Source organism: Peromyscus leucopus, chromosome 14, assembly GCF_004664715.2.
Source record: "Peromyscus leucopus breed LL Stock chromosome 14, UCI_PerLeu_2.1, whole genome shotgun sequence".
Classification (NCBI taxonomy): Eukaryota; Metazoa; Chordata; class Mammalia; order Rodentia; family Cricetidae; genus Peromyscus; species Peromyscus leucopus.
The window spans coordinates 81013659-81033243 of NC_051075.1; the positions used below are offsets into that span (position 1 = coordinate 81013659).

Genomic DNA, 19585 nt, shown 5'->3' on the forward strand with positions numbered 1-19585 from the left:
CTTTACACCAGGAAACACATGATTGTAGTTTAATTGCAGATCTTACCTTTTCCTGAGCGGCTGATGTATGTAGATAGTTACTAGAGAGCCTCCATTCCATGCAGGAGCCTTCCCAGGATAAATGACTTTCCACACATCTTATGATAAGCTAGACAATTTGGTCAGTGTTTGGTCTGATGTGCCCACCTTGTGTGAGGTCCATGGTGAGTGTGATGCTCATCCAAGACTCAATGCCTATGCCTGACCTTCCTGTTTTACTTGAATCCTGTACTGTCAACTATGAAACCTAAGTGAGGCTCTGCCTTGAGTCTATGGGAGCCCACTTTTTAGAATCCCTAAATTATTTCAGAATCTGATCCTGGTACCCACAGGAGAGTTAGTTCTTCCCTGTATGATAGTTACCATCTTGTTTGGGTCAGAGTACATCTTACATTTAAACATATGCACCATAGTTGAAATTACTGTTTTTTATTTGAACAATTTAAATATGACTGTATACCATTCTTGTAGAGAGTTTTTCTGAGATACTTTCCTGTGAAGTGGACAGGCAGCGCCGATGTCAGGAGCCCTTCATGCCCCTCTGCTATTGCTTAGGGGGATTCTGAACTCTCTTCATTTCCACCAGCCCCTTATGGCCATAAGTACATCCTGCTTATGTCTATGCTCATATTAATATGTTTTCTGTGTGTAGTGTTCATACAGCAATACAGGATTATATCATTGAATTTCAGACTATGCATTATAAGCTACAGAGTATTCTTGGAATTGTCATTGGATATGGTCAGTTTTTCTTTAATACAGTTTATGTATTTTATCTGAACACCAGTCTAAGACGTATGAGATCCCTTTCAGACCCAGTCCATATAGTAATCACTGAATGTAAATCCATATGGTACAAGGGGATTTAGAAGGTCACCGCAGTCTGTAACAATCCTTCCCCGGACTCTACCAGCTATTCCTCTCATTGGACACCGGCAAATGCCAAGATTTTGATCAGGAAACGGTCACATGTGTCCACCTTCCTTCTTACTCATGTCCACTCATCCCCAGAATTTCTTCTTTGTAATGAATAGCTCTTTATAAGAATAACAAGGAGAACCCAGGCCAGCCTCAATTGCATTGTGAACATTCTGTGTCCAGTGTTTATCAATGAATGGGCAGATCTGGGAATCTGAGAGTGCACTCCTCTACTGCAGCTGCAGGGTCAAGACATGGCTGGTTTCTATGAGCAGAATGATGTCCTGTTTGTATGTTTTCCTGTCTGTGTATGTTCTCTTGACCTGTGCTCAAGGGAGCCTATGCTCAGTGCAGATGTCACAATCATGATGGACACTGTATGAATGATGGAATTCAAGAAAACCTAACTTGTAATATGGTTGTACTCTATAAATATTCAACACTCAAGCATCTCAAGGCTCATTTACATCATTGTGGCTCCTTACATAACAGAGTTGTCTGTAATTCTGTAAGGAAGCCTGGTTCCCAGACAGGCAGGTTTAAAGTTATACGTTGTGGCAGGTTTGACTGCAATGTCACTCCAAGACCACAGATAAAGTTAAACCTTGATTCAGAGGTCAATCAGAGTAGCTGCTGCATCTGGCATCCAGTGCATGGCCTTAGATCACACCAGGGCTGCAAAGCTGACACCACTGTGGCCAGCTTTGCCCCCTCACCCCAGACCCTCCCAGTCAGTCATGGGCCTTTCTTGCTGCAGTCTCTTTGAGGCAGTCTCTGACCACAGCCCACCCTCCTGGCCTTAAACACTGCAGGCCACTGGGCCAGAGTGAGCAGCCCACCACCAGCTGGCTCTGTCATTCAGGTCACCTGTGCCCTTGCACACCTTGTGCCTAAGCCTGGCCTTGCACTGCCTGTGCCCTCTGCCCAGTGTGCAGTGCAGTGACAGCCAGCAGTGGTCTCCTTGTTCTCCCTGGGCAGCTGTGCACCACTGCTCATGGCAGGTGTCCTGGGAGCCTTCTGTACTGCATCCCAGGTCCGTGGGCTTTTCCTACCCATTTCCCTAAGTCTGCATTTCAGGAGGTCACTGCAGCTCCCTGCACAGAGGAGAATGCTGCCCTCCCTGCCCACACAGCTGAGCATCATCACAGCAGCTGGTCACCCCTGCACAGTTCTTCCTATGCTGTCATCATCAGCAGGTCTTTTTTTTTGAGACTGTGGGCATTGGTAGATTTCTTATGTCGCACTCTTTGGTAGTTATCAAACCACTTTTTAAAGGATAAAATATGAAATACCAAAATGATAGTAACTTTGATCAATGTAATATCAAACCCCACTGAATTGGTTATCACTTGATTTAACTTTTCCATTTTTAAGGCATCCATTGTGGAACTCTCTGTACCACAATATTGCTTACCATTTTGAACATGAGAAAGTCTTCTTTCCTCATTCCTCCTTTCAGTATTCTCAGGTGTCTCTCAAGATCAGCTATTTTCAGCAGACATATAAGGAAATGGTCATTTTGTAGTCCCAATTCAATTAAAAGTTCAAGCTAGCTTTGGAGTTGGAGTGTGGCTCTCCCCTTCTCTAGCTCCTAGCATACTTGTTAAAAGGAATAACCAAAGTCTCTGTCTCATTTCAGAAAAGCCAACTGGTATAAAATAGAAAAAACAAATTAAAGGACTAATCTATTGTCACTAATTTCCTTAGATTTTATTTTGACTCTTTAAAACTTTTCTTAAAGTGTAAGTATCTTCTCATTTTATATAGTTAACACACACACACACACACACACACACACACACACACACACACACACATATATATATATATATATATATATAAACTTTATTTCATTTTATAATGGTCATTTTGAATACACACTAATTCTAGAATAAGCTTCTTCTAACTTTCTGTAAATGATTTCTTGCTTGACGCTGAAGTAGGTTAATATGATAAATCCACAGGAGTCTGTTTAAGGAGCATTAGGGAAATTTATTAAGGTAAATTGAGGAAGTACACTCATGAATACAGAATGGAGTGGACAGCTGAAGTCATCCTCTGATCTGACTGGGAGCGATCGATCTAGCAGGCAGCAGGGGAAAGGGACTCCTGACCCTTCTCCCTTTCCCTTTAAGAGATTACATACATCAAGAAGCACTACCTCCTTCAAGCCCTATAGCCCAAGGTCATGGGTGGAGCCAATACTGCTACATTTCCCCTTTTTGTACAAATAAGAAGGTTCTAGACCCAATTCAATATATATACAATAACAATGACTATCAAGTACTATCCAGGAATAACAAATGGTAATAACATAAACAAAAACAGAACTACAATCAACAATAACAACATCGAACAAGAAACACATGCTAAATGTCCAGAGATGCCCAGGTCATAGGTAGATGGCAAATTACTGAGATTACTACAAAAGCTGTTCAATCTGAATATTCTAACTTTAGAATCTAAAATGTTCTTTGCTAAGATATGAGAGGATTATAACTGTAAAAGTCTTCAACCTCATTAAAGACCTGAGAAGGAAAACAATGTTACTTGACAAAACAGGAAGTGCAAACAAGCAATTTCCCAATTTTTTTTACAAGAATAGACAGAGATATCTAGCAGCCTGGACAGTTACCTAAAGTTTCTCAACACTGTGGGGCATGCAATTTGGATACAGGCCTAGAATATCTGACAGATCATTTTCAGAAGCAGGAAAATTTGAAAGACCATCTTACCCTGTGTTGGCAGAGTTTAGTAGTCACTTTTCCTTTTGTCCTGCTCATCCAGAAAGGACAGCATGCATACTGTCAGCAGTTGAGGCAGGACAGTTCTTTGCCCAGCAGGCCATTTTGTGCCAAGAAGAAGACAAATTTCCAAACTGAGTGTCTTTGAAGCTCCACATTATCTCAGGAGTAGATCAGTGCTACCAGGAATAATCATGCCTCACATCAACAGAATTCTAAGTTATTCTTCAGGTCTATGAAGTGTTTGAAGACTACCCATTCATCTAACATAAGTTTCTGTAACTCTGGAAAAACCTAATTAACATAACTACTCATAGGTGACTACTAATCTGCAAGCCTTACTTACCTAAATAACCTAAGGAGAAAGTATTCACAATAACATGGTGAGCAATCCGTAAGCATTGTACAGTATAAGGACAATGACTTCAAATTTATGGCAATACAAAAAATATCTTAAGCAGAGTTAGTAAGGTATAGTTCAATTTCCAGGTCATCCAGTGTCTGATAACACCAGGCTAAAAAATAAAAATAAATAAACAAATAAAAGGAAGAAGGGACCATGTGAAATCTCTCTTCTCTCCAAAAGAAAGAGAGGAGAGAGATGCCAGCCTGCCACTGAAGGGGAACAAGGTGCTAGCAGACTGGTAACAAATACCCCAGCCATGTGGCAACATATAGATTATAGGAGTGAATTAAATTAAGTTCAAAGAGCTATCTAATATAAGATGACACACAGGCTATCTTTTGTTTTTTTTTTAAGTAATATAAGTATCTATGTGTTTACTTGGATCTGAGTATATTTGAGACCAGGCAGGACACAGGAAATCTTCTGACCACATTTCTCTCAAAAGCCAGGCTAGCTCAGTCGGTAGAGCATGAAACTCTATATCTCAGGGTTATGGGTTCACATGCCTCCCATTGGGCACCAGATAATAGGATAAACACATGGGAGTCTGTTTAAGGAGTATTATGGAAATTTATGAGGGTAAATGGAGGAAATATACTCATGAATACAGAACAAAATAGACAGCTGAAGTTGTCCTCTGATCTGACTGGAAGCGAATCCACATGGCAGTTCAATCAACACAAGGCAGCAGGCAGCAAGGAGAAGGGACTCAATACCCCTCTCCCTTTCCTTTTAGGAGGCTAATACAACAGCAAGAAGCACCACTTTCTTTGGGTCCTGTAGCCCAAGGACATGGGTGGAGCAAATACCACTATAGCAGGTTATTGGGAATTAAGCTTGTGTACCCCAGGTGTATTTTATAGATTGTGCTCCTTTATCCCCTCTGAGATCTGCATGCGTATAACATTTAAAATGTTTAAGTTTTCTGAAGTGATCAATGATCTTTCCTCAGAGTGACCTTTGAAGTATCCAAAAGGATGATGAGGCCTCAGAACAAGGATTCCACTTTCATTGTGGTAAATCCTCAAAGCTGACACACATCACCCAAAGATTAGCTTTGGACTACAAACTGATCAGGATACCTCCAAAGTGGTCAGCTAAGAGGGTGTAGCCTCATTGTCTACTCCAGTATGACTTCAGGTAAGCCTTGCATTTTCCCATCACATCAGGATTCAACAACAGCTAGCTCCCCAGGACTTGATCATTATTTCAATATCCTCAATATTTCCTAAAGTTGCTCTTGCTTCTAGAAAACAGGAACTAATTTTAAAAACATGATTCCCAAGAGTTGGGGTGTGTGGTTTTTGGTTGCTTGGTGGATATTTGTCATAGTTTATGGGGTTTGATATATGTTGTTATTTGTCATGATCAGCGTGGAAGCTGAACAAAGGACATTAGATTCAGGAAACTCATTCCAAAAAGAAAATGGGGAGTTATAGGAATAATAGCCTAAAAGGGTAGGCTATTGAATCTAATTTTAAACTAAAAAGATAACTACTAGTCTCAAATATTTTATATTGGCATGGATTTTTGTATATTGATACAAATTTAAAACTTTAATTTTTTGTTGTACTGTACCAGAGTCCAGCTCCTGATATAGGCAGGGTCTGAAGTGGGTGGATGTAAGAGCGATGACTAAGAAATCAGATACTGGACACTCCTGAGTTTTGTTTTATGAGTGGTGGTGAGAAAGGAAGTACATCTTTGTATGGCTGGTCCTATTCTGACAACCTGCATCTCTCACGGACTTTATACTTGAGATCATTTCCTCATATGCTTTAATCATTGTTTGCAAAGTCTTTTCATGGTACACTAGACAGGGTGTCTCTAAGTTTGACTAAGTTAATTGATCAGAAGTTATTTCATATGACCTGTTATTCTATTAATCTATTGTAACCTAGCCATGTTTAGTAAAATAGTTATTTATATTTATTCAGTTGGCACTTCTTACTGAGGTGATATTTGCTCATCTGTCAAAATTAGGGAAAGGATGTAAACAAATTGCTAAATGGTCTTATTAAGAAAAACCTGGAGCCAGATATTGGGGGGTGGGGAACTGAGAGATCAGAGAAGCTGAAAGAAGCCAGCCACAAGTTCTTACCTCTAGGAAATCCTCAGCCAAAGAGAGAGCTACTTCCTGTATATCCAAACATATATGCTTTCTGTGATTTGCCTTTTTCCTCCCTCATTCTGTCCAGCACTATCACTTCCTGTCTGTCTGTACAGACCTCCAGACCTGTATGGTTAACTAGTGTTAACAGGCCTGGCTCTGTTCCCAATGTGTCCTTGAACTCATAGAGATCCAGATGTATCTCTGCCTCCTGAATGCTAGGATTAAAAGCATGTGCTTCCGTTGCCTGACTTTTATGTTTAATATAGTGGCTGGCTTTTTCCTCTGATTCTCAAATAAGCTTTATTAGAGAGTACAAATAAAATATCACCACAGAAGAACAGCATTGGAATCCATGTCACATGTTGTTCTTATCACACTCTATCAAAGACACAAGTTATAATAAACCTAACAAAACTTGTGTTTTGTGGTGAGGTAGTGTATGCCAGGTTTTTGCACTCAAGTCATCTGGGTATCCATTTTCTTTATGACTCTAGAAATAATGAGAGGACATGCTCAAGAGGAGAAATTCCCAGAACATCTCCATAGGTTATTGGTACATCTGTCATACTTTTGAGGTAAATTTTTGTCTGCAATTATTTAGTCAATCATTTCTTATGTGAATATGGGCTACAGAAGGTACTTTTGTACATGGTGTTAGAATCTTGGTAGCACACAGTGCATGTTCTTGGTCAAAACTGAAATCACTGGAAATTAGAGCCTCTTGTGGTTGGTTCTATGTTATCTAATAACCTTGTTTAAAAATTTTACCCTGCTAATCATGTTTCACCGTGAGCTATTTAGGCTGCTCCTTGGCTTGACCCAAGGTAACATAACTATGGTCTTTTTATTTTATCATTGTGTGGAGTCATCAATTCACTGTTTTGTGCAATATCTCAGGATTCTAAAGATCTAGTCAACTCGGTCTCAAATCTGAATCTTTGAATGTTAGTGTCACTACAAGAGTTTCCAGAGAAGCATCAACTTCAGATGAGGAAATTCTCTTTTTTTTTAAAGATCACTCAAGTTGATGATCCATTAACATGGAGCCCACAGCTAACACTGTTTCTCTGAATGACACCTTTCTAGCTCACACTTGAGACACCAGGCTCTTCCAGTCAGCAGCAACAGAGGAGTAACTCTGGGAGTATTTGTAGGCAACAAAAGCACCAACAAATCACAAACTGAAAATCATAGAACCCAGTTGACTATGGGAAGTGTGGAAGGGAGATGGAACCAGAACTGGATCTGACACTAGCTGGGATGCACACACTGATGACTAAGAATTTTGTAGGTTGAGGACACAAATATGACTACAGAGGAAACATTACTTGGGACTTTGTGTCCAAACTATTATTTAAGGTTTACTTACTTGTTTAAAGTTTTTTTTTTTCATTTTACATGCTGCCCACTGTTCCCTGTTCCCCCTTCTTCTACTCCCAACCTATCTCTCCCCATCCCAATCTCCGCTCACTCCTCCTAGTGGATATGGCTTCCCTTGGATATGCATCACAGGCTGGATTACCAAGTTGGGGCAGGCCCAAGCCTCTACCCCTTGCATCAAGGCTGAGAAAGGCACAGCATCATAGAGATTGGGCTCTTAAAAAGCCAGGTTATATACTTGAAATGAGTCCTGCTTCCATTGCCAGGGAACCCACAAACTCTTCAAGTGGCAAAACTATCGCCCTCATTCAGAGGGCCTATGTTGGTTACAGGCAGTCTCCCCAGCTTTCAGTTCAGCATCTGTGGGCTCCCACCAGCTTGGTTCTGCTGTCTCTGTGGGTTTTCCCTTCATGATCTTGACTCCCTTGTTCCTATAATCCCCCCTGCCTCTCTTCACCTGAACTCCCAGAGCTTGACTGAGTGCTTGGCTGTGTTTGTCTCTGCTTCCATCAGTCACTGGATGGAGGTTTTATGATGACAATTAGAACAGTAACTGATCTGAGTACAGGAGAAGGGTAGCTCAAGCACCCTCTCCACCATTGCCGTGAGTCTTAGCTGAGGACATCCTTGTGGATTCCTGGGGATTTCCTTAGCAGCAGATTTCTCCCTAACCCTACAATGGTGCACTCTGTTAAGATCACTCTTTCTTTGCTCTCCCTCTCTGTCCCTCCCCAAACTCTACCATCTCTAACCCTCATGTTCCTACCCCCCCATCTCCTCCTCTCAACTCCCCCTCCCAGTTTTTTTGAGAGATCTTAACCCTTTCCCCTTCCTGGGGTGATTTCTGTGTGTCCCTTTTAGATTTCTCCTCTTTACGTAGCTTCTGTGGAACTATGAGTTGTCACCTGATTATCCTTTGCTTTGCCTCTAATATTCACTTATGAGTGAGTAAATCCTGTGTTTGTCTTTCTGGGTCTGGGTTACCTTACTCTGGATGATTTTTTTCTATTTCCATCCATTTGCCTACAAATTTCATTATAACATTTTTTTTTTTTTACCACTGAATAATACTCCATTGTGTAAATTTATCAAATTTTCTTTATCCCTTCTTCAGTTGAGGGGCATCTAGGCTGGAGAGATGGCTCAGAATTTAAGAGCACTGACTGGTCTTCCAAAGATCCTGAGTTTACTTCTCAGGAACCACATGGTGACTCACAACCACCTAGAATGAGATCTGGTGCCCTCTTCTGGCCTGAAGTCATACATGCCGGCAGAACACTGTATACAAAATGTGCATATCTTAGAAAAAATCAAAACCAATCTGAGATACCATCTTACACCTGTCAGAAGATCAAAAACACTGATGAGAACGTACGTTGGAGAGAATTTGGAGAAAGGGGAACACTCCTCCACTACTGTTGGGAGTGTATTCTTGTCAGCCACTCTGGAAATCAATATGTCAGTATCTCAGAAAACTGGGAATCAACATACCTCAAGACACAGCAATACCACTCTTGGGCAAATCCTCAAAATATGCTCAACCACACCACAAGGACATTTGCTCAACTATGTTCATAGCAGCACTATTCACAATAGCAAAATAATTTTTTACCAAAATAAAAATATTTGAAAATAGTATTTTTCACAAATGATAACCAAGTATATTCTTTTAAGTTCTCTTGGTTTAGAAGAAGGAAATAAGGGATATTTCAGTTTCAAATTTACTTTTGGAAAATGATAATATTTCTTGGAAGCTGCAGTTTCTCCATCACATGTTCAGAAACAAAAAGGGTAAATTACAAATCATTCAAATTTCCTAAGAAATCTCAGTAGACTTAAAGTCAACCAGTGTCATAATTTCAGACTTATTTTGAAATATGAATTAAAATAAACACACATAGGAAATACAAAAAAATTAGATGCAAATTTGTCTGATAATCAGAAGCAACTCCACAGCTTAGAGGGTGTGTGGGAAATAACAATTTGTTCTAATGTGTGCACACATAGAAGGTTGAACAGACTATGACAGATGACAGGGGCCTCTAGAGGATATCCTTGGCTTGAAGAGGAAACCACAGGTTCTGACACTAAAACTCAAGCTCATTCAGCATAGTCCACAACTTCCTGACTTTTTTTTATTTTTATTTTATTTTACAATACTATTCAGTTCTACATAATAGCCACAGATTCCCTTGTTATCTCTCGTCCAACCCCCCTCCACTTCCCCCCAGCCAACTCCCCATTCCCACCTCCTCCAGATCAAGGTCTCCCCCAGGTCTGGGATTGACCTGATAGATTCAGTCCAGGCAGGTCCAGTCCCTTCCTCCCAGATTGAGCCACGAGTCCCTGCATAAGTCCCAGGTTTCAAACAACTATCTCATGCAACGAGCCCAGGAGCTGGTACCACTGCCTAGATGCCTCCCAAACAGATCAAGCCAATCGACTGTATCACCTATTCAGAGGGCCTGATCCAGTTGGGGGCCCCTCAGCCTTTGGTTTATAGTTCATGTGTTTCCATTCATTTGGTTATTTGTCCCTGTGCTTTATCCAACCTTGGTTTCAACAATTCTCGCTCATATAAACCCTATTCTTTCTCACTAATTAGACTCCCAGCACTCCACCCGGGGCTTAGCCATGGATGTCTGCATCCTGATTCCTCAGTCCTTGGATGGGGTTTATGGCACAACTGTTAGGGTGTTTGGCCATCCCATCACCAGAGTAGGTCAGTCCCGTCTGTCTCTCGACCATTGCAAGCAGTCTTTTGTGGGTGGATCTTTGTGGATTTCTGTGGGCCTCTTTAGCTCTTTTTTTCTTCCTTTTCTCATGTGGTCTTCATTTACCATGGTCTTCTATTCCTTGTTCTCCCTCTCTTTTCTTGATCCAGCTAGGATCTCCCGCTCTCTTTTCCTCAACCCTCGCCCTTCATTGCTCCCACTCATGTCCAGGCTGTTCATGTAGATCTCATCCATTTCTCCATGTCTTTCTTGGGGTCCCGTTTTCCAGGTAGCCTCATTGGTGATGTGAGTAGCAGTCCAGTCATCCTTGTTCCACATCTAGCATCCTCTTAGAGACCGGCCCCCAGCTCCCATTCTGCCCCCAACTTCCTGACTTCTGAAGTGAACCTCACTTGTGATCCTCAGATCTCTGCTTGTTCTTGGTGCCCCTTATTGGTACCAGAGGTCTCCATAGGGAGGTTTTGTGCAGGCTCTCACTTGAGTTCCTTCACTGTGCTTCTCACCATAAACAAGGTGGACAATGTTGTTTTTATACATTTTTTATCTGTTTTTAAAAAGTTTCGTTTTTTAATCTTTCTTTTTTTATTTTATATAAGCGATTTTCTAGTCATTTTACATATCAACCATAGATTCCCCTGTCCTCCCTCCTCCTGTCCCCCAGCCTTCCCCCACAACCCAGCCCCCATTTCTACCTCCTCCAAGGCAAGGTCTTCCCTGGGGAATCAGCAGAGCCTGGTACATTCAGTTGAGGCAGATCCAATACCCTCCTCCATGCACCAAGACTGAGCAAAGTGTCTTAGCATAGGACCTAGGTTCCAAAAAGTCAGCTCATGTACCAAGGACAGATCCCAGTCTCACTGCCTGGGGACCTCCTAAACAGTTCAAGATAATCAACTGTCTCACTTATCCAGAGGGCCTAGTCCAGTTCCACGGGAGCTCCTCAGCTACTGGTTCACACAGTTCATGTGTTTCTGCTAGTTTGGCTATTTGTCCCTGTGCTTTTTCTAATCATGGTCTCAATATCTCTTGCTCATATAATCCCTCCTTTCCCATTGATTGGACTCCTGGAGCTCCACATGGAGCTTGGCCATGGATCTCTGCATCGGCTTCCATCAGTCGCTGGATGAGAGTTCTATCATGACAGTTAGGGTGTTTGGACATCTGATCACCAGAGTAGGTCAGCTCAGGCACTCTCTCCACCATTGCCAGATGTAAAGCAAAAGATAACCAGACTGCAACTCACAACTCCAGGGATGCTACCTAGTAAAGAGGACACTAAGAAAGACATAGAGTTTGCCCAGCGACAGAGAAATGGATAAGATCTACATGAGCAAACTGGGGGTGAGGTGGGTAATGGAGGGCAAGGGTTGGGGGAAAGAGAGCTTAGGGGAATGGGAGGTCCTAGCTGGATCAGGAACAGAGTGGGAGAAGAAGGAAAGAGATACCATGATAAATGAAGACCCCCATTGGAATAAGAAGAAGAAGCAGAGTGGTAGAGAGGTCCCCAGAAATCCACAAAGATGACTCCACTATAGACTACAAAAGAACTCTTAAATTAGAGTGGTTGATGAGAAAAAAAATAAAGAAATACATTATTTTTAATTAAGTGTATATGTTTTTGTCTGAGTAGTTTAGTGCTCATGTAGACAAATGAAGGGCATGAGGTCCTCTCTACTTATAGGTGGTTATGAGCCACTAATTGCATGTGTCAAGAATTTACCATAAATATCCAGTTACTCCCCCCAGCACCTGGATGAACAATCACAAAATTTCTTCTCATATTTACTGCAAATCTATTCACAAGAGTATACATGCTACATCAAGATAGAATATTTTGGAGGGCATTTTTGTAAATGACAGCCAGAGACCAAGAGAACAAAAGGACCTCTTATCAAGTGGATGCTAAGAAATGGACCTCAGGGGAAAAAAATTATGGCAGACTATCTCTGGTTTGGACAGTGCAAAGTGTGAAGATTAAAGAGATGGGAGAGATTACCACAAGTAATGAGTTTTATAAATGTTGACCACAGTTAATAACAACACAATCTGTTCTTCTCATATGGAGAGAATAGATTTTATGCGTCATCCCCCAAACAAAAATTGGTCAATCACATGTAGATGAATTATTGCTTAGGACTTTGATGTGAAAGCTAATTTTTATCAAGATACATATGTGTAAATAAGTATCTGTAAAAAAATGATAATCAACTCTATCCTTTTATGGAATTCTATTGATGTAGAGGAAGAAAACCACAGGTATTTCGTTTTCCAGGGTGTCTTGGGAAAATGACATTAATTTAGGGAAGCTATGGTTTCTCTATCATGTATGCAAAAATAAAGAGAATGAATTGCGGATGGTTCAAAATTCTCAAGATTACCTACTGAACTGAACAGTAAATGAATATCAGAACTATTGACTCTTCTTAAAATATCTGTATATAGAAGGAAACATATAAATATATGAGTGAATACATATATATATATGTGTGTGTGAATACATATATAAATATAGGTGTGAATACATATATAAATACAGTGGTGAATATATATATATATATATATATATATATATATATATATATATATATAATTGTATCAAACTATGTGCCATTATCTAGGACAACAAGAATCAACTGCAAACCTGAGAGGATTTGTGGGAAAAACCATTTGTGGTAGTGTGTGAACACAGAAAGTTGAATAGAATAGGACAGTAGAGGGGGGCCTCTAGAGGATATCCTTGCATGGAAGAGGAAACCGCAGGTTCTGACATTGAAAGTTATGCTCATGCAGCATAGCCCAGAGCTTCCTTTCTTCTGAAGAAACCCCATACTTGTTGTGAGAGATCTTGTTGGCCCTGCACCCCCTGCAGGCCATCAATATCTCTATAGGGAGGTTTTTGTGCAGGCTCAGAATGGAGTTCCCTCACTGTGTCTCTGCCACAGTAATATGTGGCTGTGTCCTCAGTTTGTAGATTGTTCAGTTTTAAGAAAACTTGGCTCTTGGAGGTGTCCCTGCTGATGCTGACTCGGGATTTGAGATCTGAATTATAACTTGTGCCTCCATGATTCCACATTGCTCCCATCCACTGCAGCCCCTTTCCTGGAGGTTGGCGGGCCCAGAGTACACCATTGCTGGTTAATGAGAACCCAGAGACAGTGCAGGTCAGAGACAGGGTCTGTGAGGGCTGCACCAGGCCAGGTCCCGACTCCTTCAGCTGCATCTGGGACAGGGCACCTGAGGACAAACAACATCAACATCAGTCATACATCACATAGATGACATGCCTGGGTCCCTCTCCTGAAACCCTGACCCACTTACAGCTTGGAAAGGTCACCAGGCAGAGGAGCAGCACCAGGACAGCCATGCTCTGCTGGAGGCTCTGGTGAGAAGGAGATGGGGCTTCTCAGCTAGTCCTGGGCTTTCATCCTGAGCCTGAGGCCTGCTTTGCATTGGGGGAGGTTCCTGAGAGAATAAAAGGGAGCACAGGGCAAGGTTTCCACTCTTCCCTCAGGTGACTGAGATTTGCCTTTTGCTTTTTAGAGGACCTGGAGATGGAAACTCAGGAATATTTTCCTGGTTTTGTCTGGAATTCAAATCCCTGATAAACAGGGAATAGTATGAGTCACACTGTACAGGCAATGGATGCAAAACATAAGTGTGTCCACATTCATGTTGTGCTAACAGAAGAGGTTACCACATCCTCAATGCACTTGTACATCCCTGTAAATTCTAGCAAGGGCTTGAAATTTAGGCTTCTAGTGATGTGAAGTCCAGATTAAGGAACTACTAGAAATCTTTTCTCTTAGTGTCAGATGAGTTAATCTTTTTCTTATCATTCATCTAGGAAATCCAACTAATGAGGGAGCAACTCACAAACATTTAGTACATGTGATTTTGATATTTGTCTGTTGGTCTAACTATCTGTCACTAAGTACTTTTATATCTCTCCCCTTTTCTCTTTACCACATAAAGGACATTCCAAAACCAGGTTCCTAAATGTGATTATTGTATTGGTGAGGAATGGAAAGTCAGATGTTCATAACACCTCATAAAATAAATAGCATACAACCAGGCTTGAGGGTTAAGTTATCTGAAGTAATAAGGAGACAGAGAAAGCTAAGTGATGACAAGAAGTAGAGAGGAGGGCATGTTTCAACAATGGGAACTGTTTGCCCTGTGGTGAGGATCACCATAGAGAACAAGGGATTGTGGGGCTTTCTCCATGCCTTGGTAATGTAAATCACCAGGGAAGGGAAGAAAATAGCTTAAAACAATCTGTTCAGTAAGGACAAAGAGAACATCCTCCATTTCTTTCTCAATAGACACCCCATATGTTGTGTCCAGTATTCCTCTGTGCTTACTCTTCCTACTGTGAGTGGCAGTGGTGGAGATGGGTGTTAACATTGGGGAGACAGCCATTCCGTGCAAGCTCTATGGGCATCCAGTGCTATGAGTGCTGTTTTCCCCTTGCTCACATCGCTGTGAGGATTAAAAGAATGTATTTCAGACATTATGCTCCATGTGTTACATCTTGGGTTTGCCTGATTTTTCATGGTGGATATAAAATCTTGGGAAAGAATATCACAGGAATAATTGAACCGTTCTTACACCATCTTCGAGAGGTTCTATGAGATCCCTTACTCAATAGTTTTTGGTTTTGGGTACCTCAGGCATAGTTTCTGTCTGCATTTTATGCTCTCATGCTTGTGAGTTTCCCTTCTCCCTGAAACTCTCTAGAAAAAAAGTCATAAGAAAAATTCATTTCAATGCGAGTGTGTTCAGAATAAAGCTACACATTATTTAAAATAATCTTCTATTTGAGAGTTGAATCCTTATACTAAAGGGCTTGTTTAGTCATTTCTTCACTTATGTCTGGTGGACACATGGACACTCAGTTAATGTTCATGTTACATTGACAGTACGAGACTGTATATGTGTAGCAAGTTGCTGCTGCTATGTGTTCATAATTGTAATGGATTTACTGTATCTATAAGACCTCGCCCAAATCTACAACATTTCCACCTGTCTCATTTTGGGATTTCAGTAGGTGCATTGTGTGTGTGTGTGTGTGTGTGTGTATTGGAATGAGTATTCAGCAGTGACTTATTCTCAATACTATGGCAGTCATGGATCCCTGCTTTAAATATTATGCATTGCAAAAGCAGGCTCCTCTGCCCAATGATGAGAGCAGCACTAGTCTTTGGGTACAAATATAGAAGACAGTTTAAGTATATGTTCCTTGGCAAAATACCAGTAGTAGATTTCCCCATACGGGTGTCATCTTTGTACTGTAGATTTTTGACCATTTCTGTGTTGTAAATTTTAAAAATCATTGTAAAATGTTTTACTTTTAAAATATACTTTGTACCAATAAAAAGTTTTGAGGACCCCAGGTGGGTAATGTAGGGAAAGGGGGATGGCTAAAGAAACACTCCCTGACCCCAGAGCCCAGAAACAGGGAAGGAAACCCACTCTGGATCTGCAATCTGAGCCAGAGAAAGACACAATTTATCCCCAAACCCAGAACCACATAAACATCCTCTGACTCTGAAACCAGTACCAAAGAAACACACCTTGTCCGTAGAATCAGAGCCAGTGGAAAAAAAAAATATGCATTGGCCTTAGAATTAGAGTCAAAAAGCTAAGAAAGGCCAGTGAAAGAAATAGTTTGGTTCTGTAATCAGGGCCACCTTTGCTCCTAACCCACAAAACTAACCAATCCTTGAGCAGAAAAAACTAACTAATCCCTGGACAGAAAGTCTTCTCCCTGGAGAAACTCTACCCTCAAGAGATGCTATCAAAAGCACCCTGACTATTCAGTTGTTGGTTTTTCTTTCCCACCCTGGCAGAAGCAGCCACTCTCCTGGATGCCTTCTTCCCCAATAAATCACTTTCTCAACAGATTTTGGGGTGTGAAGACCTTCATCTGCTGGCATAGAGAAGAAGAACCCTGCTAAGATGTCCTCTAGTGGACTGAGCAGAAAAAACCTTCCAGAGACCTTCCCATAGGGGGGGCTGAGCAAGGCAGAACAGAACAGAAGAACCTTGCTGAGATGGCCCTTAGGGGACTGAGCAAGATGGAGCTGAAAAGTAACAACTTTTGCTGGAGCAGGAGGAGACTGCTACATTGCTGCAGGTGTTTCCCCTTTAGCAGAGTGAAGCAAAGAAGCAACATCTTAGACCTGAGAAGAAGAGCTGTGCTAGGAAGCCCCCTTAAGTGGAGACTGAGCAAAACTCAGCTGTAGCAGCTCTCCGGGAGAGGAGTAGGATTACTATATTCTGCAGGGAGACCATCCCCCACCACACAAGTTATAGCCTGACTTTAGAACACTCAGGATACCTTTCCCTGCTGAGCTGTCACAGGTAACAGCTCCAGACCTGACTCTCCTGAGTAGTCAGGATATCTCTTCCTCCAGAGCTGAGCTGTTCCATTGCAGCTCCAGCTGTCACAGCTCTCTTAGCAGCTTGAGGTATCTGGGATACCTTCCCCTCCAGTGCTGAGGTTTCCCATCGCAGCTTCAGCTGTACGAGCTGCCCTAGCAGCTTAAGGTATCCAGGATACCTTCCCCTCTAGAACTGAGCTGTCCTCGCAGCTCATGGTGTTGCCTGACACTCAGAACAGTCAGAATACCTTTCCCCCAGAGTTGCACCACTCACCTGCTTATAAGTAGGGCATGTGCGAACACTCTCTTCCCCATGCTGGTCCACTTAACTGGCTTAGTTTTGGGCTTGTCTTGTAGAGGGAACCATAGTTATTGTGAGTTCATGGGTGTAATAACCATGTGATGTCCAGAGGCCACCATCTCATAGCACCCTCCCCATTCCCCAGTACTTATATTCTTTCAACCAACTCTTCAATAATGATACTTGAGCCTTGTGGGAGGCATATGGAGGGGTAGTGAAGTGGAGGGTGGGGGAGTTTTGATATTGATATTTTATCTGTAGATAAGCACACACATGGTTGTTTATTCTCAGCTGTGAACAGTCATAGACTCTGTAAATTCAAAGATGCTGGTGGTGGATGGAGAGTCACTATTTGGGGATGTGATTATTGGTTGATTGTCTTTGTCCATTGGTTGACTTCATACCCACAGGCATATTGGAAACTTATTTGAAGTTATTTGGTTTAAAAAGGAAGACATGAATTTGGGAGGAAAATATGTCAGGAGGACCAGAGCTGAAGAAATTGGGGAGAAGTTGTTGAGTGAGGATATGGTCATGATATGTTGCAAATGCACATGATTAAAAATGTTAAAGAATAATTCTCAAAATGGTATGGTTTATTAAAAATCCTTAGATTTGCATTTCCCTGATGATTAGGGATGTTGAGCAATTCCTTAAATGTCTTTCAGCCTTTTGAGTTTCCTCTGTTGAGAATTCTCTGTTTAGTTTTATAGCCCATTTCTCAATTGGACTGTTGGTCATTTTGATGTCTACTTTCTTGAGTTCCTTATATATTCTGGACATCATTCCTCTGTCAGATGTGAGGTTGGTGAAGATCTTTTCCCATTCTGTAGGCTGTTGCTTTGCCTTGTTGACCATATCCTTTGCTCTATAAAAGCTTCTCAGTTTCAAGAGGTCCCACTGATTGATTGTTTCTCTCAGTGTCTGTGCTACTGGTGTTATATTTAGGAAGTGATCTCCTATGCCAATGCGTTCAAGACTACTTCCTACTTTCTCTTCTAGCAAGTTCAGAGTAGCTGGATTTATGTTGAGGTCCTTGATCCACTTGGACTTAAGTTTTGTGCACGGTGACAGATATGGATCTATTTGCAGCCTTCTAACACGTTGATATCCAGTTATGCCAGCACCATTTTTTGAAATTGTTTCTTTTTTTTCCATTGTACACTTTTGGCTTCATTGTCAAAAATTATATGTTCATAGGTGACAGAGGAGGGTTTATATGAGCAAGAATTGTTGAAACCAAGGTTGGATAAAGCACAGGGACAAATAGCCAAACGAATGGAAACACATGGACTATGAACCAAAGGCTGAGGGGCTCCCAACTGGATTAGTCCCTCTGAATAGGTGAGACAGTTGATTGGCTTGATCTGTTTTGGAGGCATCTAGGCAGTAGTACCAGGTCCTGTGCTCATTGCATGAGATAGCTGTTTGAAACCTGGGACTTATGCATGGACGCTTGGCTCAATCTGGGAGGAGGGGACTGGACCTGCCTGGACTGAGTCTACCAGGTTGATCTCAGTCCTCTGGGGAGGCTTTGCCCTGCAGGAGGTGGGAATGGGGGTTGCCTGGGGGGAAGGGGAGGGGGCAGGAAGGGGAAGAACAAGGGAATCTGTGGCTGTTATGTAGAACTGAATGGTATTGTAAAATAAAATAAAAGGAAAAAAATCAAAAGGACTCTGAGATACCATCTTATGCCTGTTAGAATCAATAAGATCAAAACCACTAATGACAGCTTATGTTGAGAAGGATGTGGAGAAAAGAGAAATCTCCACTGCTGGTGAGAGTATAATCTTGTCAGCCACTCTGGAAATTAGTAGAGCAGTGTCTCAAGAAACTGGAAATCAGCCTACTTCCAGACCCAGCAATATCCCTTGGTCATATCCTCAAAATATGCTCAACCACACCACAAGGACATGTGCTCAACTATGTTCATAGCAGCACTATTCATAATAGCAAACTAATTTTTAACAAGATGAAAATTTTTGAAAATAGAAGTTTTCACAAATGATACCAAGTATAATCTTTTAAGTTATCTTGGTTTAGAAGAAGGAAATAATAGATTTTTCTGTTTCAAACCTATTTTTGGAAAATGATAATATTTCTTGGAAGTTGCAGTTTCTCCATCACATGGTCAAAAACAAAGAGGATAAATTACAAATTACTAGAAATTCCCAAGCTTCCTAAGTGGACTTAAAGTCAACAAGTGTCACAATTTCAAACTCCTTTTGAAATATCAATTGATAAACACACACACACACACACACACACACACACACACACACACACACTGAATATATAAATTTAGCTGCCATTCTGTCTGGTAATCAGAAGCAATTGGATAGCTTAGGGTGTATGGGGAAAAATTGCTCTAATATGTGCACACATACAAGGTTGAATGGGATATGACAGTCTGGAGGGGCCTCTAGAGGATATCCTTGGCTTGAAGAGGAAACCACATGTTCTAACATTAAAACGCATGCTTATTCAGAATAGTCCAGAACTTAATAGCTTCTGAAGTGAACTTTACTGGTGGTACTCAGGAATCTCTGCTGGTCCTTGGTGCCCC

At 41.4% G+C, this 19585-nt stretch overlaps 1 gene segment (V, D, J or C); it reads right to left on the reverse strand.

The window, feature by feature from the left end:
• Positions 1 to 13117: 13117 nt before the first annotated feature.
• Positions 13118 to 13738, reverse strand: LOC119086164. The segment is given in 2 exon segments: positions 13118 to 13569; positions 13654 to 13738. Coding segments are annotated over 2 exon segments (498 nt in total).
• Between the last annotated feature and the right edge of the window lie 5847 nt (positions 13739 to 19585).